This window comes from Coloeus monedula, assembly GCF_965178545.1.
Source record: "Coloeus monedula genome assembly, chromosome: 3".
Lineage (NCBI taxonomy): Eukaryota > Metazoa > Chordata > Aves > Passeriformes > Corvidae > Coloeus > Coloeus monedula.
Genome location: NC_138783.1, coordinates 25774718 through 25802149, shown reverse-complemented (window position 1 = coordinate 25802149; position 27432 = coordinate 25774718). Strand labels below are relative to the sequence as shown.

The 27432-nt window shown below is 39.0% G+C and overlaps 1 protein-coding gene across 1 annotated transcript in view; it reads right to left on the bottom strand.

The window, feature by feature from the left end:
• CFAP44 (cilia and flagella associated protein 44) overlaps window positions 1–27432 on the bottom strand; it is a gene marked incomplete at both ends in the record, with an annotated part of 33158 nt that overhangs the window by 868 nt on the left and 4858 nt on the right. The window contains 23 exons of the mRNA XM_082277770.1: window positions 670–830; window positions 1518–1719; window positions 2303–2419; window positions 3565–3695; window positions 5187–5297; window positions 6290–6485; window positions 6884–7087; window positions 8513–8998; window positions 10079–10256; window positions 11522–11687; window positions 12080–12294; window positions 13227–13357; window positions 13682–13844; window positions 14268–14323; window positions 16248–16542; window positions 17412–17554; window positions 18471–18689; window positions 20450–20602; window positions 22257–22367; window positions 23300–23506; window positions 25152–25246; window positions 26498–26597; window positions 27331–27378. Coding sequence (XP_082133896.1) covers window positions 670–830; window positions 1518–1719; window positions 2303–2419; window positions 3565–3695; window positions 5187–5297; window positions 6290–6485; window positions 6884–7087; window positions 8513–8998; window positions 10079–10256; window positions 11522–11687; window positions 12080–12294; window positions 13227–13357; window positions 13682–13844; window positions 14268–14323; window positions 16248–16542; window positions 17412–17554; window positions 18471–18689; window positions 20450–20602; window positions 22257–22367; window positions 23300–23506; window positions 25152–25246; window positions 26498–26597; window positions 27331–27378 — 3888 coding nt within the window. The remainder of the gene's footprint in view (window positions 1–669; window positions 831–1517; window positions 1720–2302; window positions 2420–3564; window positions 3696–5186; window positions 5298–6289; window positions 6486–6883; window positions 7088–8512; window positions 8999–10078; window positions 10257–11521; window positions 11688–12079; window positions 12295–13226; window positions 13358–13681; window positions 13845–14267; window positions 14324–16247; window positions 16543–17411; window positions 17555–18470; window positions 18690–20449; window positions 20603–22256; window positions 22368–23299; window positions 23507–25151; window positions 25247–26497; window positions 26598–27330; window positions 27379–27432) is intronic.

Sequence of the window (27432 nt, the reverse complement as noted above, 5' to 3'; positions counted from 1 at the left end):
CAACAGACAGATCCTACACACACCACCTGATCTCACAGTACCTTTAGTGCAGTGTCATCTTCTTGTTTTTAACCTATACATATATATACTGCAAATGCCTAAGTAAGTAAAGCAGTTAAGCAAAAGTAGGGGAAAAAGAAAGCCATTAGGTACACAGTACTTCTGTACCCTCCTGTGCTTTTCTGTAAGGGCAGCATAAGTGTGTTGCCTACTTGCACCACAGTAGCTGAGCCTTAGGCCCCCTCAAATGTTTCAGACTGCACAGATTGGCACTCCAGGCATGAGCCGGAGCCTACCCTGTACTCAGTTTGTCACCAAAGGCACTGGGAGAAGGCAGTAGGTGCCTAATGCCACCCAAGAACCAGAGAAAAGCATTCTGCAAGAGCTTCACGTAGGGAATGAAGTAGGACGATGAGGTTTTGGAAAGTGAAACAAAGAGATCAACTACTTCCATGAAAAATAGGATGTGCATCAGCAACTGGAGCAGAGGTAGGAATGATGATGGGAAATTGGAGTTGAACATTATGGTCTATTAATGACAAGTGAAAAAAAAAAAATCAAACATGAGCATGTTCACAAAAGATTTTAGTGTAACTATTCAGCCCCCAGGGAAATGAAGCCATAATGGATCATCACAACACACGTCTTCCTCCTCTTCCTGCTGCTTACCTCCCATTCTCTGAGCTCCACAAAATGCTCATATTCTTTCTCCATTATTCTCACTTTCATCTTCTCCATGGGTATGTTAACAGAGTGTGCTTGAACTGCTTCAAAATCAACCAGCCGACCAAACTTCTCCATCATCAGATGATTGCACCTCTCCTCCAGTCCTAACATGGCACAAATGGCAGCACTGTCATTCATTTCTTAATAAGAATTTCTGCCTTACCCCAGCTTTTTGTGTGAGCTCTTTGGTATTTGCTCTGTAAAAAGTAATTTACACAAAACCACAGCTCACAGCTGAGTAATGCCATTTGTCCTTGCCCATGATCACGCCTGTGTAGTCACTAAGCCACACTCTAAGCCAGTCCTAGTAAGGCACTCCCACACCACAGGCTGTACAGGGCCTCTGCAAGTCTGGTGGTGCTAGACACAGCTTTGGGTTTGGCTCTTGGGAAAGTATTTTGAATAGGGCTTGTTTAATTCTTCAGATTACAAGAGGAGGAAATTGCCAGAAAAAGCTTATGTATCTTTGGGGAAACTACTTTTTTCCTAGGAGTTCTGGTTTACAACCAGAAATAGCAAACACGTATCCAGACTTCCAGTGTCTCATCTCAGTCAGCTCTACTTATACTAAGTTCCCAAATTATTTCACACAGCCTGGTGACTCTGCAGTGCTGGAGAACTACAGCTACTCCATCAAAACAGTCCATTTGATCTGTTCTATTTTCTGCAGTAACCCTCTGTGACATCTGTGCAAGTATAGAGACCAGACATGTGGTGAATTACCCGCACCCAGTGAGGGGGACAGAAGGAGCATTGGCAATGCTGTGTTGTCCAGAGTCGCTGTCACTCACGTTGAATCTCTGCCTCCATCTCCTTTTTGTCCTGGAGAAGCTGCTTATGCTGCTCCCGGGCCTTCTTATGGATCTCTCTTTGCATTATCTTTTCATTACGTAGGTCCTCAATTCTCTTCTGCAGGTACTGCAAGGACTGGTTGGTAAATACCAAAGTCTGAGAGAAGTCACGGGGCATCTGCCCATCAACCAAGCACTGCACCTGCAAAAGCAGCCAGAAATAAGCAAGGCTGGCTTTACTTATTAAGGATGCTGGAGATGTCTGTATATCAAATGTGGGAGCAATACAGAACCAGTCAGTAAGGTAATAGTAAGCATGGGCACAACTCTTTTTTTGGGCCAGGGAATTGTGTAAATGAATGCATTGTATCCAATGTGGCATTATTGAATTGGGCAGAACTCCCATTATTTTCAATAGTTTTCGGTCTTTTTTCGGTTTGTTTTTTTTTTTGAGGGGGTGTTTTGGGGTTTTTTTCCCAGGAGAATATCAGTAAGTATGGACCTGAAGGAAAATACCATGCTGAACCTATAAAGCACTTGAAGACTATGCACATTTCAGCCATGGGCCAGTCTGCCTGTCCTTACCTTGTTTCTGTCAGCACAGGAGAAGGCAAAACAAAAAATGGAATTCTAGAGGAAATAGCAGCATCAAGTTCAATTAAGGGCACTTCCCTCCCAGGAGACCAGAGTGGATGGGGAACTAAGGGCCCCAAAGAACAGTAACACTATTGTTTAGATGTACACAGGCCATTCTGCACGCGCAGATGCACAACATCTTGAATTACCTGATGGAGTCTCAAAGGCACAACTACATACAGCTCATTCAGTCTCTGCAGCTTTTCCCACTGAAAGGCCTCCAGTTCCCTGTTTGTTGTGTCCAGACTGGCTTCTACTTCTTTTTCCTGTAGAAAGACAAATTGTGGACAAACAAAATCCTGTAGTACTTAAAATACGTAAGGCAGCAAAGCTCTGTTAGAGTTCCTGATCCAAAGGGAAAGAAGTATATTAAAAATGTGCTTTTTAAAAATTACATGTGATATGTGAGTTTCACAGGCAAACCCAAGGCTCATCGACATATATGCAAGCAAGATTCCAACCTGAATACCTCTGCACACATGTGCACTCCTAAATGTCTCCTTAGAGAAGACCAGTATGTATCAAGAGACAGCTGCTTTGTTTAGCATCTAAAGCACTTGTAGATCTACAGAGCCTGCAAGATAATTTTTATTGTGCTATGCCTGGAAATGCTTATTGATTCTGCATGAGAAAGAAACAATTCAGACTCAAATGTCATGCCCCAGGGTGAATATGTGGCAGCTGGCACTTAGGAAAGCCTTTAAAAACGAAAAAAATGTTCTAAGTTAAGCACACTTGATGGAACATTTTTGAGACAATAAAAGTGCAAGACTTGCATAACATTATTTTGGTAGCACTCTCTCTCTTCCAGATAGCTCTTCAAATTAAGATATTTTTGAATTAATACAAATCAAATTTCTTAATGAATGAAGGCGTTCAAAAAAGCTAAACAGAAAATTCGTACCAAAAGCCTTTATTCAGTGGTTACCTGTGACAAAGAGTAAAGGAAAATAACTAAAAGCAAAAGAAATAGATGGAAGAATAGAATTATAAAATGTTTTTAATAAAAAGCGTTTATTTTAACCTGGATTTGTGTTAGGGTAAGTATTCTTCAATCTCTCTCTGTTCCTTTACACACACACAGAGGATAGGCCAGGCCACACCATGTATTTCATCTGAACCAGAGAATCCAGTTCCTGCTGCTGCACAAGGCTAGACAGCTGGGAAGGAACCGGACCTAAAGCCTCCATCCAGCCCCATGAAAGCTAAGGTTGGACCAACTTGATTTACCCTTTTCAGGAGAACAGGTGACCCATGTTGAGTTGCCTCCTGCCTCTGTGCTACCATAGATACCTCTTCCTAAACAAAGGCCTCTCAAAGAGTTAGGATTTTGTTTTTAAATCTTAGACTAGCACTAATCACTAGCACTACATTTAACATGCTGATGCTTGCTGAGAAAACATTACAGTACCTTTCTGGCCAAGGTATTATATTCCTTTTTGAGGTCAGCAGCAACTTTCTTCTCCTCTTCTAAAGCCTTCTCAATGCCTATCCGCTGCTGCTGCAGCTGGATGGTGTTCCAGAAGAGGTCCTCACTGCAGCCTGAGAGGGAAAGGGTCAAAGAATAGCTTACTTTTCACTGTGACTGCACTGGAGTTACTGGGTAGAGCTGGTACCTTCTCCTACTGTGCACAATCCCAGCATTCCCCATAATAACATCGTGGGTTTGGTTTCCTAGAACTTCCTTAAACATGAACCCATGGACCACGTGCCTCCATGACCAGGTGAATGTCTTGGATGGATCTTCTTGTTCTTTACATTCAGTCAAGACCGTTTGTTTCCAGAAGTCAGATTAAATGCATCAAAGCCAGCACTAAAGCCAAATGCTCAAAAAGTTAGCTTTTGTAAGCAATGCAGTCCCAGTAATTAATACATGTTGCAGTAAAATCTTCAATTTTGTGAGCACATAGTTGTTTCTCCATAGCACCCTTCCCTACAAATTATGAATTTGCTGTTGGGATCATTTATAGCTCTGTTTGTAAACAAAGCTGTATTTCATAGAACCTGTGTGATGGTAAGGAAGACCTGTGAATTTCTGTCTAATACTGTGATTTCAGTAACGCTAAACAAGGGCACAGTTATGCCCAAATCAGCAGGCATAATAAGAAAAAAGAGGGTTCAATAAATGCAAAGAAAATTACACATAAAGATTAAAATATGAAGAGGCTAATGCAACACGTAATTTCCCTATTAGATTAGCAATTTGGACTTTTTGAACAAGAAGTAAAAATCTTTATTTCTTCCCAACATTCCATTGAAAAATGAGATGAATGAGGAGTTAATAAAAAAATTCCATTTGTGGAAATGATATTAAAATCCAATTTTAAAAAAAGGGGAAGGTGAATTGTTGGTAAGCTCGAACTTGAAAATGAAGCAGTGCTGTTACATGGTCACTGACACACCACTCACAGATTTTTTTTAAAAAACAACATCCTAAATTAGTTAAACTTGTACAAAAGAAATGGAGGGAGAGAGGTTGCCTGCCTTTTTTGAATGCACAAATGAAGAGGATTTTGCAAAGTAAAGCTCCTAACTTTTCAGAGCAGCCTAGCAACAGGCAATTGCTGCATAAATCCACGAGGTGGTAACAAAGAGCTTCAAGTAACACCATGAGGATCTCCCTCAGAACGTCCCTGAACAGGGAGGGATCCAGCCGGGCCAGGCAGCTGGTTTCCAGAGAGCAGCTAAAGCCTTGCCACTGCTCCACTCCAGAGAGGAGCCTTTTCTCTCCAGAAAATGGCCGTGAAATGGTGAATGCTTCTTTACACAGAATAATTAATCCTTAGTGCTTAGCTAAGTTTTATTTTTCCAAACTTCTTTAATTAGGGTAGTCTACACTACCAGCAGTTTTATTATCTTGACCAAAGTTTCCTGGGGAAAAATGCTGCGCGCAGGAGGGGTACACACATTCCAGCCCTTCATGGCTTTAACATGCAGTGAATAATTAAAAATTCTGTGTTTTCTTTTCAAACACATAATATTGCCCCTAAAGCTAAACAACTAGTTAACACAAGGAAATAACAGCTTAGGTACCTTCTGGGCAAACAGAGCCATCAAAGGCTATATCTTCAGATCCACAATTTTCTTCATCAGTCTTTAAGTCAGGCTTTTCACCATCCTCCTCTTTGTTCTCCTTTTCTTCATCTGAAAGAAACAGACAGGCTGCTTGCAAAACACTCCAGACCCACCAGCTATGCATTATGCCAATGTGCTGGTGAACACAAGCCCAGTAACCCATGAAAGATCATTCTGGTAGTATGTGAATCCAGGCACCTTGTGCCTATTGCATTGATCTGATATGATGTTTTCACAGAAAGGAAAGAGAAAAAATAGGAGGGAAAAAAAGAGGGAGAGAGATCACCTAGTAGTGGAAAAGGCACAGGTGCAGCCCATGTTTTTGGGACTTACTTCAACAATATTTCCTCTCTTTATTTGTGTTAGGAATTCAAACAGTGTGGGTTTACCATTATACTACAGAGATTAATCTACCAAGCAGAGTATGGAAACATAACTCTGTCATAAAAGCATCACCATTGTCTGCACTTTTTGCTAATCATGTCCCACTTGAAACCGAAAGCCAAGTCAGAGAGAGCACAGGTATTTTAGTTCAGTAAGACTGCCTAGCTTTAACAGCTTAAAACTGAGTCACTAAGACAAATTAAATCCTTTCCATATTATGTTTAGTCCTGTGACTAATAGATGATTGCAGATTAGGTTTATGATCTCTCATTAGTCAATGGACAGATTAGAGCAGAATGTCACGAATGTGGCAGACTAATCACTTATCCATAGCTCCCATTGGTGCAGCATAGGAAGCACCTATTTAAGGCTGTGCCTCTTCCTCTAACCAATTATCAGTCCTCAGTATTGACTAACAGGACGTAAATTGCAGGAGCTCTTATCAGACCAACTGCAGTCATGTTAGAAACTGGATTACATCATTGTTATCATTCATGATGACTGCCACAGAACATGCTGTCAGTCTATAAACAAATCTGGATAGGGCTGATCTATGGGGTTTTGAACTGACTGGAGTGTTGTGTGTACTCAGGGCTCCAGCTAGACAGAGATATGTACTTGACCACATGGAAATATGTGCAACAAATCCATAAAGCAGAAAGAACAAAATCTCCAACCTGCTTCTCTTCCTACTTCTTTTTTTCCTACAAACTCAACTTCCTTCTTCAAAATATCAGTCAGAAAATCAGCAAATTCATTGTTTTCTCCAAGGGATGCTTCGAAGCTGGCATAAAGAGCTTTCTCACGTTCTTGAAGCATTACAATCTCACACTTTCTATCCTCCATTTGTGCAATGTAGCTCTTCAATTTTGACTAAGCAAACAAAAAACTACTTCAGTTAAAAGGTACAACCCATGTGTATGTAAATAAGATGCATCTGTGAAGACGTGGAAATGCAAAACTTGTCTTTCTCCCTTTAAACCCATGTTTCAATTAAGCATCACCTAGAAGTATGTTCTTAAAATATGTGATTAGTCACGCCGTATCATGAAGGACCTATTAAAATACAAATGTTAAGATTATTTCAAAAATAAGTATTGGAAGTTAGAAGTGACCATCCTAGTAGGCTGATCATCACGAGTTTCCTGTTTTTCAAAATTTAGCATTAGTCACCGGATCAGTGCTCAAACAAAGTCAAGGGATGCCACCATTTACTTTATGGTTTGCTTTTGTTTCAAGCCATGCATTAATGGTACACGTGGTCTACTTACTTGTATGTCCTCTTGTTCATTGATGAGGGTACAGATTTGCTCCTCAAGAAGGTTCTCATGTACCTCAAGTTTCTTCAGGATAATCAGCTCATCACAGCATGTGATGCAGCGCAGATCAGCACTTTTCATCTGCATATCCATCTTCAGTTTCTTGTGCTGCAAAAGGCGAAGTTCAGCATCGAAGTTGATGACCAGTGTGTTGATCTGGAGCACAGGAGAGTTGAATCAAGAACAGGAAAACTATTACCAGTGCAGTCAAACATGCAAAGCTAGAGAAAGGAGCAGAAGGGGAAAATTCTCTCTGCCAAATCAACAACTCAGACTTTCTATTTCCTAGACAGTACTTAAGCACTTAGAAAGACAAAGTTAATCCCAAATGTGTCTGTTCTCAGCACAATAATAAAAGAATCACCAGGGCTTCACAGGAATCTTTCACTACATCCCCTCCAGCCTTGAAGTATTTTACTCTTCCTAGAATGTTTTAGAGTAGTCTGTAGTTTACAGTAGTTTATGTAACAATCCCAGATGCAGCAATAAATGAGTCTTCTGCCTTGACAGACTTCTTTCGAAATAGCTGCCAGCTCTTCCCTTAGACATTTACAGCTAAATCAGTACTAGCAGCTGCTAACATTAACTTATAGATGTGTGATGTTTACAGCAGAATTTGGGTATTCCCTAAAAACCTTCATACACATAGACACAAGGGTGTCTGTGTTGAGGCAGACCAAAGAATCAATGGCCAGTAGCAGAAAATAAAGAAAAGGTGCTAAGAAATGGAGCGAACAAGTGAACAGTGGCACACCTGTGGTATACTGCTCTCTGTACCCTCCTAAACTGACTTAGGGGCATCCTGAGCTTGAAGTGGTATGCTTCTGTTCAACAGCTTTGAGTGGATTTTTCTTCCAGACTTTATCAAATTATAGCTTCCCCCACATCCTAGCACTGAGTTTCCACAGCTTAGCTATTGTTGGATAGGAAAGCTACTTTCATTTGCATGCTTCAAGCTTTCTATGTGACCGTTTCATTTAATATCTCTCCTTCTTTAAAGAGATTATTCCCACTCTCCTTTTCTAAGCTAGTCAGAATTTTATCGCATCTCTACAACCATTTCAGTTGCTCTTTTTGCAGGCCAAAGATACTTTATCCCCTTAGATGTACCTTTGAAAGAATCTTTTCCATGACTAAGCATTTTGGTTACTCTCTTTAGTAGCTTTTCTAATCCTACAAAGTAGTTTTTGAGACCAAAAAGTTGACATTACAGTTGCTTAAGAGCTGAGATCATCATGAATCTACTAAGTTGTAGTGATGCTCCTTTTTTAACTCTGTAATTTTTCAAGTTATGTCTAACATTTTACTTGTCTTTTTTTTTTTTTTTTTGGCCACTAAGATCATAGTTTCATGGAACAATCAATAAGAAATCTAAGATCTGTTTTTCAAGTGATAATAGTCAGAACACAGGTCATAGTTATGGATTTATACTGATTAACACTGCAAATTTGCAACAGTTAGCATTTTTCTGAACTGCAGAAAGGTAAGAGTAGCTGCAATCCTGAGACAGAAAGGGTTTTGGATTCATTTATGATCCAGTGGGATTTTTTAATCTGACAAAAACAACTTTCAATTTCCTACCTTTTTAATCAAGGTCTCCTGCAAGTATAGATTTTTTATCTTCTCCCTCTTTAAAATTTCCAGTTCCATTTCTGTTGGCTCTGCTTTCTCCATGTCAAAAGCCTTCTGCTCCTCTGTGACCACCGCTGATGCATCTCCAGACTGTGCCATGGGGTCACCCTCTTCCACTGGAGGACTTCGGAGAAACACGTGCCTAAATGCACGAGATGAGGGACACCCTTCCAGTGGTTCCTTGAGCTTTGCCTTGGCCTCCTGCTCCTCTTTGAACTTTAGGAGGACGTCACTGTTGTACTCAATTACTTTTTCAGGAACCTCATCTGGGTGCAACTGAGGGATCGGGGGAAGAGGGAGATGTTCTGATAAATCTAAGCTTGCCTGTATGGATTTCAATTCCTTCACTAAACCCTTGATTTCCTCAATAATAGAAACCTTGAGATCCCGCAAAGACACAATCTCTTTGTTCATGTTCATTTTCATCTTATGGATCTGCAAAGAAAAAACAATTTTAGTAGGATTATCCAACAGAGGAAGTAGTCTTCCCCAACACAAGAAGGCTAACATTAGGATTATTAATCATTCTGTGATACAGGTGATATTGTATTAGGTGACTCTTTTTACATGAAGTAATGATTGAATGTGATCTATCATTAATATACTTGTCAGAAACTTCTCTGATCTTTATAAAAGAAAATAACACACCACCCACCTGAAGCAACTGGAATTCCTCATCTGTATAAGCCCAGAATCTATGACAAGAACTATTCCCTTTCTTTGTCCTAGTGAGTTGTGTTAAACACTGGGTACCTGGTAGCATCAGCACTACAGTGAAGTGCTGAAGCTCAAATGTGAAACTAAAATGATCCAACAAATCCCCTGAGACTGTAGCATTGCTTCTATAATGCTTAGACCTCACTGTCAAAGTTATCCAGTGTCACTCTTTTGCACTCCAGCCAAATACAATGAAAGACCATTCCTGTGAGAAGGATGAGGGGACAGAAGTCACAAGGAAAGCAACAAAGATACTGTACAACATTTGGACGTAGTATGTCTTCATGGTTAAAAGATATGTGGCAGCTGTAGGAGTCCTACCACAGCAAGGTGACTCCAAAAGATCTGGTTTCTCAGCAGGATTCCAACTCCAGAAGCAGTGATTGCCAAAGTGCAAATACAGAGAGGCCACACTAGAATACTTGTCCTTGCTCACGTCCCTGTATTTGTAAAGTTATTTCATGGCAGGTGTTATTTAGCTCACTGTTTTACTCGATTATAAGACTTCCTTATAATTCAAAAAGACAGGTCTTCCTGCTGAAGCACTAGTAAAGGTAAATTCTCTTTCTCATTTATAAAGTGCCACCCTGGATTGATTCTAGTTTGGGTTTGGTGAAGCACAAGACAGTTCACAAGAGAAGGGCTCATTTGTAACTAAAGCTTACTCAAAACAGCATTCTGTCCTTCAAGGCCTATTCCCACACTCACTTTGAATTCCTTTCAAAAAATTTCTTTAGTGATTAATACACTATCCTCGCTTCCCCCCAGAAATGGGGCAATATACACAGTTTTACATACCAACTCTTCCAGGGATGCAAGCTGCATCATCTTCTTCTCAGTGTTCATTCGCTCGTGTTCGGTGAGTGTGTAGTTAGTGGCAGTCTTCAGCCTGTAACATCCAATATTTGCCCGTTCTTCTTTGATCTCCTCAGCATCTTCAGAATTCTCATAGTTATCTCTAGGTTTGCTCTTGTATCTGGTAGGTACAAAATAAAGCTGAACTTTCAGACAGAAGCATACAAATGAACAGTTATTTCATACCCTCATGTTGCACATGACTTGTGCAACAAAATTTGGGAGGTGAAAGAGTGATACATCTCTTTCAGAAAAGAATGGCTACCTTGGAAAGAATATCCTTGCACATTTAAATTAAAATCCCAGATTTTTTTTTCCCCTAAGAACTCTTAAAACACAGCTCTGCCATGGAAAAGTTTAAATCTTCACATTTGGACTGAGTTCTGGATTAAGTGAGTACGTGCCGCTATCAATTTCAGGGAGCTGCACATCAACAATCTACCAGCCGGCAGCTCACAATACCTACTCTACATTGTTGAACACTCAATAACCTCAAAAGCTTTGTATTCTCACTCTACATTGGTCCCATTCCTTGTCATTCGTCTCCTAAGGAAGAACTTCTGTACTTCCATGAGCACAGAGTGGTTTGGGTTAGAAGAGACCTTAAAGATCATCTAGTTCCAATGCCCCTGCTATGGACAGGGGCATCTTCCACTAGACCAGGTCACTCAAAACCCCATCTAACCTGGCCTTGAAAAAGAGGTTATTCGAAGATATGACTTTGGTTAGATATTTGGAAAAGGTTCTCCACCCAGAGGGTGGTTGGGCACTGGAACAGGCTCCCCAGGGAAGTGGTCACAGCACCAAGCCTCACAGAGTTCAAGAAGCGTTTGGACAATGCTCTCAGGCACATGGTGTGACTCTTGAGGCCGCTACGTGCAGGGACAGGAGTTGGACTTCGATGATCTTTTTGGCTCCCTTCCAACTCAAGATATTCTATGATTCTGTGGAAGATGTCCCAGCATGGAGCATGAAGGCATATCACACTCACATAATGGCTGAGATGCTAACACTGCTGACCTCACCCAGCTGTTACAGTGTCTGCTCCACGTGGTGCTGGCAGGATTCACTAAAAGTTGACTGTAACGGCATAGGTGTCTCTCAGTCACGATCAATTTAGACACATTTTACTCCCTATCTGAAAATGTAGCTACCTAGCTAAATTAACATTTGATAATATTTTAGATGAACCATAGAAACTAAATATATTCTAATGCTCTCTCAAGACTTAGTGATACGTGAAAATTCATCTGTTTTAATTACAGCCCTTAGGATTATAAAAACCTAAGCAGAGAGATTATAATGCCATAGGACAGCTAAATAGTATTACTTGACCTCAGACAAGAAGCAGAACTAAAAGGAAACAGAATCCAGTTCAAGACTCACAATTCATGCCACTCTGCCCTCCTCTTCATGATCTTGGCTTTCAGTGCATCATATTTCTCAACAATTCTTCTGATTTTCTCACGTTTGCTTTCTATATAACGTGTGGTTGGCTTTCGGTCCTCTGGTGTCTCCAGCTTTTCAGCCTCATTCTCAAAAACTACACTTTCTGAAACAAAAAATAACCATCTGAAGATGTAAATACCACGCAGCACAGTGCAGTCCCAGCTACTGGAAACTCCCCCAGACAGCTCCTGTAGAGCTGATGTAAATCAGGATAGTTCTGTTGTAGTGGATGTTCTGAAAATATTCAGGGTCTTTGACTTGACTTTTAGTCACATTTTACCCATGGGGCTGACAGACAATTGCTGGCATTGACCTAAACATGAAAAACATACTATGTATGAGTGTTACTTTGTATGTAGGTACAAAAAAACCATACCACAGCTATATTTCTTTACCTGTACTTACACATCTATTTCTTTATCTTGGACTCGGGAAAACAAACTGAGATGAAAGACAGAAACCCTATTACTGAAAGATTTAAATGGTTGTCATTACCTCTATGCACAGAACTTGTCTCTCTGGGGATTTCTTCTGCTCGTTCTGCCTGTTTAAGTGCTGTCCACTTCTCTTTAAGTACTGCCCACTTGCTGTCCCCGTGTTTCTTATCTGGGGCATATTTCTCAGACATTGTTAGAAGGCTGTAGGTGGAAATCTGATGGTTGCTTTGGATAGCATGAACAATAAGAGTAAATTCCAGAGAGTCCCGAAACCTGGAATACCAAATTAGACAAAACTGTCTGATGGCAGTGGGCACAACATACCATTTTGCCTGGACCAAAAGGGCATGAATAGTGTAGTTTACTCATTGCATATGCAATCATTATATGTAAATCCACAAGTCAGTATGTAATTGCATAGCATGATAACATCTGACACTATCTATTGGCTTTTATCCAATCTAGGAATGGAGATGATCAAGAATAAACACATTAAGATCTTCACCAATATTGAAACTTACACTAGGCTTTTCATGGGAATAACCCTCCTCTTCCATTAAGGACTGATTAAAAATATGCTCATTCAAGCCTTTTTCCCAGTCACATACTCTGTGTGCCTAAGGTGTTTTTGTTATTGTGTATTTCTTTTATTAATTCATCTTTTGCTCTTACCTGGATCTATGAAAACCAATGCAAAATGCACCTCATGCTTAAACTTGTGTTCTTGAGAAAGTTTTGTTTCATAACTTCAAATTGTATAGAGGACATTGTATTAGCAATGACACTAAAATATCTGACAGATATGGAAGATGTCTTAAAAACAGGCATTCATTTCACAGGTTGTTTTTCAATGTTTCAGTAAGAGTTCTTGGTTCTTACTGAATGTACAGGCAAAACCCCAGGCAAACAGTCTCAACCAGCTTTCTTCATATAGAAGTGAATCAGAATTAAGTAATTTCCTTCATTTGACTATCTGCATTTTTACCAAAGATTCAAGAGAAGTAATTACACATAAATATTAATATATACTCTCACGTATGTTCCAAGTAAAATAAGAAATGAATCATAACAGAACAGATGAAATATTGATTATATGAGAAAGAGAAAAAAAAATCACATTCTTTTTCCTTGTGGGAGGTACAACTTCATAGACAATAAGCTCTATGGAAGGTCAGGGAGAGAAGTAGAAGAAAAGTGGTAATTACTGTGTTTGTAATTTCTGCAGTCCAATCAATTGTTTCTCGTGCTCCCAAGCCAGCTCCTTTTGCACTAATTGGATTCTCTGTAGTTTCTGCCTATCCAGCTCCTCAAAGATCCTACGGTCCATCTCAAACTCCTGCAGGAAGATGCAAAACCCAACATCACATTATTTTGGCTACCAGGTCTTGATAATAAATATTTTTACCTAGGTGCCATAGTTCCATGCACATCAACACTAACCTTTATTTCAGAAGTTATCTCCACAGAGAACCACATTTTCTCCTGTGCTTCTTAATTGGCACAAATCAACAGCTGTGATTCAGAAGTCCCAGCAATTTATATATTCCTAAAACTACCTTAATCCAAAATATTGGACATCTTTGGCCCCAACATGATATGTAGCAACATTTTAGAAGAAGGTCCCTCTAAGGTAAATGACCCTCATAAAAGCCAGATGTACCTCTCTGTGCAACTGCATGTGCTTGGGCAACTCCTGATTCTTTTGAAGGAGAAAAGCAAAGTCATGTCTCAGCGCACTTAACTCCTCTCTCTTCTTATTTTTCTTTTCTTCAGCTTCCTCCATTTTCCGTTCAAACTCCTTTTTCTGCTTGTATTCCTCAATACTGAAAATGCATAAAAAGAAAATGGCATTATCTCAATGCAAGAGAGGAAAGATTACAGTTTACATGACCTTTCAGACTTCCCTGACAGTCTTAAATTCCCAGTGAACTCAATGGTTCTTAAGGTAACTTAGAAAGGAATCATCTTCCTGTATTTTTGTACGTTCCTAAAAGGGGCTTTGACTTTTTGTTGTCTATGTAGTCTGAAGTTAAGTGTCTCATAGTACAGTATTTGAATTACTGCCAGAGAAAAGCAGATGAAATGGACAGAAAGGCTGAAAAAACTGTGTGTTTAACAAAGAGATGACCTAAATTCAGGGTGATCAACTTCTTCCTCCTCTTTGTAAGCAAAAAGAAATACATGGACTGAGGAAAGAGCTACCAACAGTTGAAAGTCCCTTTCATCATTATCTAAGTATCTCTTACGTGTAGGCATCAGGATCCTTAATATCTTCAGTAGCCTTCTCCTTCTCAAGACCACTCTGGAATAAAAACATTGTCTTGTCTTTAAACAAGCAGTTATAGTTTCAACAGACAATAAAACTTCTAGAAACAGTAAGAGAGAGCTCCCACCACCTCTTACACAATCAAAAGAAATCTTCATTTTCAATATTACTATCTGGGCCTTAAATATCAGGTTGCAGTGTTTCAAGCAGAAAAAGAAATGAAGCTGGTTTATATGTAAAAGAACTAATGAAACATAGTTCTTAGGGACAGAGAATACAAATCCTGTAACCTCTCCATTGGCATAAATCATTGCTTGTCCTAACTTCACTCTGTCCCATAACATCTTTGGTTCTCTACCCCCCTAGACCCAATTCTCTTGTCTCCCCTCACCGCCACATTGACAAGAATCAGTGTGTCCTGGATTAATTCCAAGTTACATGTGTAATTAATCTGGTTGGCTTCTGCTGACTGCATAATGGATTCACAATTATCAGCTGTGAAGAATGACAGATGGATGGACATTGCAGTAGCACAAGCCTCATTTCCCTAGGCAATCATGCTCTGAAAAAAGAGGGGGGACCATCACCCAGCAATTTAGTTGTACTTAATTGATCTTTAATTTAACTCAATTAGTTTCAGATGATTTGTATTTGATTCTCTAAGAATCTCATTAAGTTTAATGAAGATAGAATTTTTAAAGTCTTCCACATGACTTAAAACTAGAATAGATAGCAATGAAGATATACTTTGAAAAGGGAAAAACTCTATTAGGATGGTCATTAAGCAATGTTGTTAGCTCGAACAATAGAACTGACCATAAAGGTCTTTATACAGAGCTACTTAAGTATTCAAAACTATAAATCTGTATATATATTTTATAATTGTACATTAATCACTTCTTGTAATGCTGGAGCTAGCAAGGCTCTGATATCAAAGGTTCTAATCATTCACTTATAGAAAATAACTCTGACTCTATTCTCAATGCTATATATTCTTGTCATGCTGGTAAAGAATTCCAACTAGCTGAATGACCAAAATCACAATTTCCTCTGTCCCTGTTATCAAGCATCCTTCAAAATGTAGTTACCAAGCAGTATTAAAATATATTTAAAAGTTTAATTTGTTTTATGTTGACACTTTCAAGATTTTTAAACTCTACTGAATGTATGTCTACTGTAATATTTATTGTGCACAATGGCACTTCTTTACTCAATAGCTCTCGCTGCTTCTTTCAAGTGATATTTATTTAATTCAGACACCCTTAAGACTTTTTAAAAATTTAATAAAGTCGGAACATTTTCAGTGGAGGAGTTGACATCCCTCTTCTTGTGCATTGCCAGTAGAACTGCTTCTGAGTTCCAGTGTCATCTGTTCAAGCTTGCTAGAGGTGAGCAGCTCTACAGTGAGTACAGGACACCTGTAAATTCATTACTACTAATGCTGTCCAAGAGTGAAAGAGCAACAGGACCAGCATCCTGTTGTGCTATTTTGCAAAGGTAAAAAATCCATTGTGAATTTTAGATGAATGGTACTGTATGTATAGAGAAACTACACATTTGATATTCTCCAACAGTATTTCTAGAATCCCCATCCAGAGCAGAATCAAACTTTACTGGAATTAAACCCAAGGAAGGTATGAAGTATGATAAATCCTTGCAATTCTTTCATTCTAGGAATATGCATGACTATACCTTTGAGTGGGAAAACACTGGTAGAATATTACATCTGAACAATACATACTGTGTTTATTTGGAGAAAACCACAAAACACCAAGACCAAACAGTGCACTCACAGAGCCCATTTATTAGGGAACGTTTTGCAGGAGTTGATCTAAATTGTTTCGGAAACTTCAGCTTTTGCTATGAAAAATCTTTTAAAAAAATAATTGAACTATGTTTGTCCACCTGGGTAGTTTCATACCAAATAGGCCTAATTCAGTGAGAGAGGGTACCAGCTTACCCTAGGAGGGGGGATTATGACTTTTAGCTCTTTGGGAAGCTCTTCGGGAAGCGCTTGTGGAAGCTCTTCCTCTGAACAGATGTCGAATGTAAAAATGTTTCCATCTCCACCACAGGTAACCAGACACCGATCATCACGACTACAGCAGATGCCCTGGATCTGCCCATAATCATTGTCATGTACGTTCAGGTACCAGTAGTCCTTCAGGGCATCCACGGAGAGGTCTTTGTCACTGAGAGGATAAGCACGCAGTGAGCCATCCTGCATCCCACAGAACAGCAAGCGGCTGCTGGTACTGTTAAATAAAGAACAAGAAACAGTAACAGCAGCAACTTCTAACAGCAAGCTCAAAATATGAAGAGAGTTTATCTAGCTTAATAGAAGTCACTTTCCCAAGTTTGGAACCTGGGAGCAAAATATTTGGACCATTTCAAGTATGTATGATTTTACTACAAAATGTTTTTCAGCTAACTGGCTGCTCAGGAACATTCCAGCACTTGTGAGGTACCATAGAACTATCTCAGCTCTGAATTGAGCAGTGTGGCAGACACCAAATTAAAAGCTAGAAAAGCAGTTTTTTCTCCCTGCTCCCCATTTAGTACAGATGGTGGTGAATGCAGCAGTAGATTAAAGCCTGAATTAAACCTGTCTCCTTTTGATGCAGAACATGCCTACTCTTACAGGGAACCCAATACTTGGAGTCTGAAAAGAATCCACCTTTTTCATTCATACATATCACAGAACATCCCAAGAAGCCTATATTCTTAGCACAAGAGGGATGGACTGACCTCTCCAAGTTGGTCTAATTCTCTTTGGTAACTATGATAAAGAACTGCTCTTCTGCTGATCACTATATGCAGGGACTTCTAAGGGTTCTCCTAGAGTTCTACAATGTAGGGAGGTTGAGTCCTAATCAGTACTTACTTAGAAATCAGACTTTTTCATCTTTGAAGGTCTTTTTAATTTATTCTGTCAGACACATAGCCCAGCTATGTCCATTAGGAATTTTAAGTGAAACTCAGTTCCAGGAAATCCAGAGAGAGTTCCTGTATACTAGAGTTGAGCCACAATTGAAAAGAGACAAAGGAGCATACACTCCTCCCTTCCAAGTTCAATTTTATCAAGCTTTATCCCAGAGCTATTTGTTACATTACAGTGTTTTACCAGAAGGAGATTTGGTGAATGGGATTGTCATCGGTGTCCTTCATAGGAATCACTTCAAAGGGTTCATCTTTCCTCTTCTCAGGGTCTTCTTCATCATCATGTGAGAATTCGCAATGATAGAGAAACCCTGAGTCGTACCCACCCTGAAGAAGAGAAGGACCATAAAGAAATGGTGATAAAAGAAAACTGAAGCAGCTGACCAGGTAAATATAAATTTCAGAATAATTCTTCCTTTCTTAAGGATCTAAGATAGGTTAGAAAATGTTACTTCCAAACACCTAGAGATCCTATTTATCCACAGACAGAAGTCTGCCACAATCACTGGCATTACAAGCTATTCTACCACTGATGCCATGATGATTTTTGCCTTTTCTTTTATACTCCTGTTATACCTTTTTACAACTTCTATATTCTTAGTGCTTTTTGCCTACATTCTTGGACTTGTTTGTTCAGCTAAGAGACAAAATATTTTAGAAGCTTCGCAGTTAGGGATCAGTGTGCCCCAGACCCCAAGGTCCTCTCCAGAACACATTCTGTAAACCAAGATAGAACCATCCAGGGGAAGGCTCCTTGGGGAGGGGGGCTCACTCGAGCCTCTCATTGGGGAATTTTTGATAGATATGCTAATTAGAAAGACCTATAATGTTACATCAGATCTTTTGAGGGGTGCACTGTGGTGTGCATTTCAGTGCATTCGACCTGGACGTGTGCACCCAAGGATCCTTAAAATAAATACCAAGGCAAAATCCCTTTTTCCTTTCTAACCATGTTTGACTCTTGATTTTAAGACCAGGAAAAGGCATCACTACTTTGTTAAAATTCTACCTTCTGCTTGGGAGGGAACAGCTCAGTCTTTGTGCCCATTCAGGCACCACCAAGAGGGGTACCTACCAGAAATATACCAAACAATCTGAATTGGAGTGACACTACTGGTTTACTTCACAAAACCACTGAAATTGTCAAGGATGAAAGAATTCAATGTCCTAGGGATGGCAGGTTTCAAAGGGAAAGGTTGTGACATCATGCAATCCCATCAGCATGAAGTAAAAAGTGATTTACCAAGGAAAGCCAAAATTTTCCTGGTGCTGAATAAAAGCCACAGAGGATGGGACTGGGCTCCTCTGGTATGTAGAGAGGCGGCAATGGTTCTTCTTCGGGTTCTTCCTCTTTAGTTTCTTCTATCTCAAGTCCCATCTCCTTTTGTTGCTTTATCCATTCAAGCTTTGCTTTCTCTTTCTCCTGCTTTTCTTTCTCTCTCCGTGCAATCTCCTCCGCCAGCTATTACAACAAGCAGAGAAACACTGAGACATGAAACCAACGCACTCCCCACATCACTGACTGAAGGAGTGTCATAAATGAAATCCAAGGTGGTCCTGGCATTATACATACAGAATATCTACAGAAATCTCTTTCCTGTCAACTAGGCAGAGATCAACCAGACTTCAAGGGGCTCTCCAGTGAAATGCCCCCATTTCCCTCCTCTGAAGTATTTACTCTTGGTCCTTTGAAACAGAAATAATTCTGAATGACAAGCAGACTTCAACATTTCCTCAGAGAGATTATTCCAAATCTTTACCATTATGCTTACTCCTACATAAATCCTAAGTCCTGTCTCCTGCCTGCCCTGGAGAAAGAAAAGCACTGGCAAGCTGAACTCAAACAAGTTCTAGTGCATCACTGGTATAGAGCAAAAGCGAGAAGCTGTAATGGACTTTATGTTTTCTGAACAATGAAGGAAAGATTTATCAAACCTTTAAAACTCCCTTCCATCCAAGCCTACTGTAGCATAAAAAAGTATCAAACATTCTCGAAAATATCTAAGAAGATATTAGATTGCTGAATCAGCAAATCCTTAAATATTATCAGTGGATCTTTGTCTGATTTACCCTTTAAAAATCTCCTGTTCTAGGGACTCTACAGACTATAAAAAACAATTTTAGTGCTTCACCACCCTAACTGTGAGAAATCTTTCCTTGCATTAAAATTTCCTTGTTGTAACTTATTAATTATTGATCTATTTCCAGAGGAAAAAGAGAGCAATTAATATCCTTTCTCTCTGTAGAAACATTTTTTATTTTTAGCATTTAGAGTGTTTCTCAACATTATTTGACTAAAAAAAACCAAAACAAAACAAGACCAACCAACAAACAAAAAAGAAAACCAACAAAACTCTACACACAATCTTTTAATCACTCCTTCAATATGCATGCTTTGTGATCATTCTTATGGGTATTGCTGTGAAAAAACATGTAAAGATCTTTCTCCTGAGTACTGACTTCCTCCAAGTTATAACATGAAATTAAGCTTTGCCTGACATTGAGTAATACAGGAGCAGTTAACAGAGAAGGCACAGAAATCACAAGTTAACAACAGAGCCAGAGAGGCTGTTCGTGGTGGATTGAATATGGAACTGAGAGCCTGCTCACTGGAGTTCCCCTCCTGAGCTTAACATCAGCTTGCATTTTAGTTTCACAAAGTTAACTATAGCTGTGAATTGGCACAACTCTTTTCCTTTGGCCCCACATATTCTTTTTAAATACTGAGTTGTTCAGAAATGAAACGCACACATTTAAACTTAAAATATTTTTTAAAAAACAGAAATACTGCTAAATAAAGAGAGATGTTTCATGTTTGGCTCAAGGTGACTACATGGGGGTTTTGTAACTGTTCAAAGGAATTTCCTATAGGGCCAACATCAACCACAAGAAATATTCTTTTTGTGAAAATTACAAAAATTAAAATATTTTGAGAACTAGTGCACTACCTTTCCCTTTCTCTAATGCTGTCTTCTAATTATAATCAAAATTTACATCATGCTTTCAGTGCCATGTAGGTTTTATTTGAATAAAACAAAACCAACTTGTAATTTCAAGCTACAAATGGCATTGTAATTTCAAGCCACAAACTACCTGGCATTCCCTTTCAAGGAGCTTAGCAAAAACCCTGCGATGAAATATAGGGACTAAAAACTCTTTTGGGTAGTTTTGTCACCTGGCACAATGAAGAAGATTAAATTCTGCCACAAAAGGGTTTTTTACCTTGATTCGGGATTTAATGCTATAAAAATGGAAGTACTGTGTTGGCAGGTTTTTTATGTGATAGGTGGTCACTGTATCCTGCTTCCCAGGGAGAGGGGCAGGAACCTGGACAGCAAAGCCATTCTCACAAAGGATGAGCAATGTGCTCTTGTCCTGTATAAAAACACAAATACAAATATAGGGCAGATGTACAAATGGAATTGAGACAAATGGGAGGAAAAGTTAGTCAGCAGATGCACAGGCACATAGCCAAACTCCAGCCACACTTACCTGTGCTCTTATTTCAATGGACACTTTTAAATGGACATCAGAAATCAGTGAGCTTCTTTTATGCTAGGCAAAGCTAAGGAATTGAAATCCTTGCTGTGTCCAAACCAGCTATAATTCTGACACTCCTTAGCTTGAAAGCAGCATGATGATGTTTTGGAAATTTGGTTAAATTAAAAGACGGATTTGACCCAAGAGTTAGGAGGTTTGGGGTTCATAATTTCATACATTTTCATACTAATAAATCTTTTATATCATCAAGACTTGGCTCAGAGTCTTGCAAATGCTACTTACCTCTCAGCTTGTTTTTTGCTGGTACCTGACAAGCCCCTTAAAATGCAAAGTTAGGAAGAATAGATGAGGTGAGGGTAATAATTATTCAGTGTTTTGAGATTTTAAAAGACAAGTCCGTATTTAGTTTCAGTTTTCATAAGCTATCTGGAGAAAAGAAAGAGGGTTATTTTATCTGACCATCACTAAAAATGTGTAAAGAGGGCATATTAGAGTTGCTATGGAAACCCTAACTAAGAATGATACGGTTCCTGTGTCTATAGGATCTCAGTTTAAAAATGCGTTCATTAAATGTAATGTATTTAATCACCAAAGTGCTTCTTTAAAACAAGAAAAAAAGAAGTAGTGTGATACTCAGATGCTGGCACTGTGTTAAGCAAGTGTTTCCATCAGGCAGTGGAGGCCAGATACTGGTAGACAAAATTACTCAGGCAGAATCTCACACATCCAAGACACAATGAGTGTTTTTTTAGTAAGAGGGAGTACCTTGTCTTCAAGGAAAGGACTCCAAAAGCAACTGTCAGATCAAGATCTGTTGTTTCTGCAGTAAGATAGAACACATACCAGCAAGACTTCTTTTGCTAGCATGGTTTTTATCAGTTCCAATTAACAAGTAAAAATACCAACACTTTGCCACTATGCACTTGTAAAATGTATCTTGTCAGCATCTAAATATAATGAATAGTCTCTCCTCTAAATAAGGATACTGGACCAAACAAAATGTCAGATGTTACCCTAACCCTAGAACACTTTTAAATATTAGCAAGAATCTATTTTGATATGTCCTGGCACATTTCAAACACAGAATGTGAATTTCAAGAAGCACCCAAAATCTTGCTTAATGTGATCAAAATGCTTTGCAAAAGCCTGTCTTAATATGGGCAAGAGTCCCAGGCAATAATGCCCAAATAACTTCTTTGTCAAAGAGAATAAGACCTTCCAAAAGCTAAGGAATAAGATTGTTTCTTCAAGTCAAGGGCTCAAAAAGCAAACCAAAATCTTGTGGTTTTCATTATCCAAAACCCAAAATATGTCCATAGTGACTGAGCCAGAGATACAGCTACACAGAACCTGTTAGAAGCTGTCATGCTGAAGCAGCATGAAGAACAAAGTAGCAAAACATTGTTTGTATTGTCTATAGCGAAAAGAGCTAGAGTTATGGATCTTCATCTATTTTCATTGGAAGTTCTTTTCAAAATGATATTTTAACACTGCATGGAAGGAAAGAAAACAAATGTGCATTACTCACATGAGAAGGTGGAGACCACTGTAATGCCTGTACAGGCCCAGGGACACAGATGAATCCAATTGGCTTGTATTCATCCTCAATAGCAAAAAAGAAAACTGTTTTGTCTTTACTCTGAGGAAAAACAAACAAACAAACAAAGATGATGACTGAATCAAAGCTGACCAAAAAATTCAAAAGACTCTAAGCACTTTATGACATAAGCACATACTTCCAATTTTTTTTTTTTTTTTTGTGGTTAAACAGGGGAACTTAGGACTGGATTTCCATGATGATTACTGGGAGGAAATAAAAATCCTACCCATGTTGCTCCAAGAAACATGTTGCACCCAATAACTGTTAATTGCTCTCATGGGCCTCCTCTGGCATCCCCAACCACATGCTTTCTGCCCATTGCCCCAGGAGCTCCTTTAAATCTCAGGCTCAGGCCTGATTTTTCAGATAAGACAGCACAAGCTGATTTCCCCAGATAACAAGAAAATCCAGAACTGGTACACAACATGATTCATTGTAGCTTAAATCCTACATTAAGTGAAATGCGTGGCAGTTCAGCTCAAGGAACACGTAACTGCAAATGCACTGATCAGGGCTAAGGACTAGCTTTTAAAAAGAGACACCACATTTACTGGAAATCATCTCAAAGACTACCAGGCATAATGACAAACTGACTGACTGACCCTGTGGTAAGGCTGAGTAGCAGCTGGATTGCTGCCAATGTGGTGTATCAACAGACTTGCTTTTACTAATTCCAAGATCCTACTAAACTAATTCCAAAATGAACTAAATCCACCTTCAAAGGGGATTACAGAATTCACACTAAACAGTCCAGTAATTCACAAAATGAATTGTGTGAATTGCATGGTTGCTTTCCTACAGAAAAACAGATGTGTGTGCAAACAGACCCTTCTCCCAGCACAGAGAACTACAACAAGCAATCAACAGCAGCAACAGAAGTAAAACTGTGTTGTCAGTAAACAAACTTTATCTCTTTAAATAGGCTTTACATTTGTGGCTTAATAAAAATAACCAAACTAAATGATACATACCCCTGTGGCAAACACACGTCCCTTTCGTTCATATGCCAAGGCTGTAACTGCAGCAGCATGAGGTTTGAAGACTTGTTTCAGATTTATCTCTGCACTTTGACTGGCCTGTCTGGCATGACCAGGCAGCAGTCTGGGATCATAAACCTCAATTATGCGGACAACACCATCTTCAAACCCCACAGCAATCAGACCTCCTTCAGGATTTACCTTTAAGTGAAATGAAGAAAAACAATCACAGTGTACATCTGAGAGCTTAGAAGAATAATCCATATGGCACCTGCTCTGGTGTTTACCTGTAACTCACCTTATATGGAAGCGTTGCTCAAGCACAAAGAATATTTCATACATGGGAAATGTTGTTTATTCTCTCTAATGCCATGAAGGAAGAGAGAGGACTGGGGCCTATTTTTTGGGTTGGATTGTGCTTTGTTTTTTTTAGTGGTAACATGCCATTGAGACTGAAAATGCCAATGAGGATGTGCTTGTAATGTCTGAGGAAGAGAATTCATACTGACATCAAGATATATCAGTAGCTTCTTAAGGAGAAGAGTTGGAACTCAAAAAAGGAGTTATATTACCCTGAATATAATATGGGGTACCAAATGTAAGTATGATTTTTGCAGAGGTCAGGGTACAGGCTTGGGTCTGGCTGACTCCGTGTAAAGTACAGGAGTCAACAGGGACAGCTACTTGAGATGGAAAGTAGGAGTCTTTACCATAAGTCCTGTAGGTAAGCCAATTGCTAACAATTAAGAGAGGCTTGAACTGTGATAAAGGTTAGCAGAAACAGGTCTGTGTTTTAGCTGGATATAGCTGAACTTGTGGATTTAGCTGATATTTGCCCTACATGATAGTGTCTTGACGTCAATTACAAGCTGACTTCAGTGTTCACTTATCTAACAAGTATACTGTTAGCTTGCCTATGAGGGATTATGGCATACAGATGCTTCAAAGTATGTTGGATTAATTTTTCTCAGACTAGTAGCACAGATTTTCAATTACATTTGCACACTTTGAATTGTGTCTGAGTATCTAATGTGATTTCAAATGCAGCTAGATAGACTAAATACCCTTTGTTTTTCAAATTGGGTTTAGTAACAATTTTCATAAAACTGAACTGAGTCAGTTTTGTGATGCTGCACAATTTATTGTGGCAGACAGCTTACCTCACGAATTCACAGGTCACCACTTAACAACATCTCTGAAAGCCTGCATGGCCGGAATTATATTTTTATAAAATATTTCTTTTTATAAAATAAAGGCATTGTCCCAGTGGAACCCTCACCTTGAACATTCAAGTAATTATTTTACTCCTAAATTTGCTTATAATTAACCCATCGGGCTTGCTGTGTTTTCTCAAGAACATAACTAGACACTATCTTAATTAAAATTAGCAAATATGTCTAAAAGTGATAGACTCCACACTCCACAAATGATCAGTTCTGGCAACACTTTTTTATGATTTATCTCCAAATGTTTGTGATTTGTCTGGGCTGTCATTTCAAAATGTGTTAACTAACTCATGTTAATTGACAATTGCTCTGCGTGGGTTAAATGGAAGCTGTTAGTCTACAAACTCAGACTACTTCCCATACTGCACACTAAGATCTGATTTTAAAATCTTAGGAAGGCACAAAGTAGGATACCTGATAATCCATAATAAAGTTAAACTGTACCCATACTGTATGCAATCATACTACTCCACAAACTTATATATACATCTTGCTATGGTAAATTGCACCAGGGCCTAACAAATGACCTCTAATGTCTTGTTTGGTGAGCAGCTTTCTGGATGCTGGCAGTCTCATAGGCTCCTTGATGAATTTTTGCTAACACGCTAGGAAAAACTCACAACAGCCGGTGCCCATGTCAGCGCTGTTCCTCCCTGTTTAAACTTGATTACACTCAGTTGGCTGTTGCTGCCGAAATCATAGATGCGCACTGACCCTGTGGGGAAATGAGACAGTAAGAATTTATTTCTTGCAATAGCACTTACAGGTTAGGATTTATGCAGAAATGTCTATTTATTTGAATTAAAATCTGGGTAAAATGTATGTTTTCTCTTTTGAGTAATAAAATGCCTGCCTGGAAAGATGACGGATGGTTACAGAGTACCACAGCTAGCATGGTGCTCCTGAACAAAATATATGATTTCTTCACTCTTCAACTTATACAGAACCAAGAGTTTTCGAGGCTGAGGGTTGTAATAAGAAGTCCCATGCTTACAGTCCACATGTAATTTTCAAGAGAGCACGGAACTGTGGCATACTGTAAGGAAAATCTTTACTGACAACACAGGAAAATATGATAGGCTACTACTTGGGACTAGTAGCCTAGGGACGAAAGCATTTAAAAGGAGGAAAATATAGGAGATTGTCCACAAAAGATCCAATTTCACCAGAGGGAAATTTAACAGATTTGTAGGCACACATAGAATTCCATTCCAACTGGCATACATCTGAACTGTCATTGCTCAACCAGTAGGAGTTTGTCTTCGGGCTAAAAGAATATGTGCATTGTATAACACAGACAAATTACATGATAGTACTGACAAGAACTGAGTTAAAAGACCTTGTAGTGTTTTCTGTGCAGGGTAAATGACATTGTTAATGTTCTGGCCAGTAGTTCTTCTTTCAAAGCACAATAAAGCTAACAGTGAGAGGCCTAAACAGCAATATTTATACAAGTTAAAGGAATATGTCTGTAATTACATGTTATCTTTGTTGAGAGCATAATAGCTATTGCATTTTCTAAGAAAAGCACAAACATTAATATTTGCAATGGCTTACACTATGCTGGAGGTGTACGTAATTCGTTACAAAACAAAAATCCCAACACTTATTAATCCCCAGCCCTGAATACAAGTGCTGCTACCCAAACCAGATGTCTCTTTTGTCTCAGAATGTCTTTTCAGCCAATCCTTCAGAACAGTGTACAAAGTTTCCCATTAAAAACTTCTGTTTCTAAAATCCCAGGTTTTTAAGATGAAGCAGTATTAATGCGTTGTTTCAAATATATATATATATTAATGATTTGCCTTAACTATTCAAGAACTGATCCCAGGAATAACAACTGTGTGTAAAGTGACTTTGCAAGAGCAAATGCACAAATGCAAAACACAGTAGCTGCAAACTGAGCATCATTGCCCTTCAAAACCAATAATGGCAGTGCATGAGAGGAAAGGAACACTGTACTTACGGTCAAGAGCCGTGGTGGCCATCAGGCATGTAAAGGGAGAGACACCAATGGCCTCAATCCTCCCCGAGTGGAAGGTACACACGCGCTCCGGGTCATGGGTCTGCGGCGCAAAATAGAAGAGAAATTCTGCTGCATGCTACTCTTGTGCTCTCCAGTTTGGGTTTATGCTGCCTGGGAAATCATTTCATCATCCAAGGAATTACAGGCTTTGCTACTCTTTCTTTACATTAGTTTGTATAGTATGTGTCTTTTATTCACTATAAAATTCTTGGATCATATTTTACTTTTCACATCAGAATTTTATTCCCTGCAAGGGATTGTTCCAGAGCAAAAATTAAATGCCCCCTTTTTTACCTCTGCCATCTACTTCTCCACCAAAAACATCTCCAGCAGCAACACTAGTTACTAGTAGGATAAAACATGACAAGTGGGTTTCATCTTCGCCTTGTTTTTTTCTAGTTCTTTCTGTCAGGATTGGTTCAAACACCTACCTATAGACACTCCTTGAACTCATTTCCTGCATCCATGTAACTTTCATTACCAGTTTATCAGAATCAAACTCCTTTAAAGTAACTTGAATTTGGCAGCTGAAATTTCAGGAATCAAAAATCAAATTCCTCTTTGTCACCCTGCACAATCATTATAATCAATTACATTTGAAAATTTTTATGAAACAAAATATCTGTTCCAATGCTAAAATTTTCTACTGTGCAACTTCATAAAACACAAATTCCATTGCAGGTGTAACCAGAATCCTGTTACAGAATGTAATAGGATATGGCTCCTATTGCAAATGAACTGAAGAAATCAGAAGAAAGAAAAAATAAAACTACCATATTTGAAAAAGTCAAATCCAGCTTCCATATTGCTCCACTTGTATCCTGAAGAAGAAAAAAACATTTATTGAGTATTTTCAGACTCAGTTTGGAAATAAA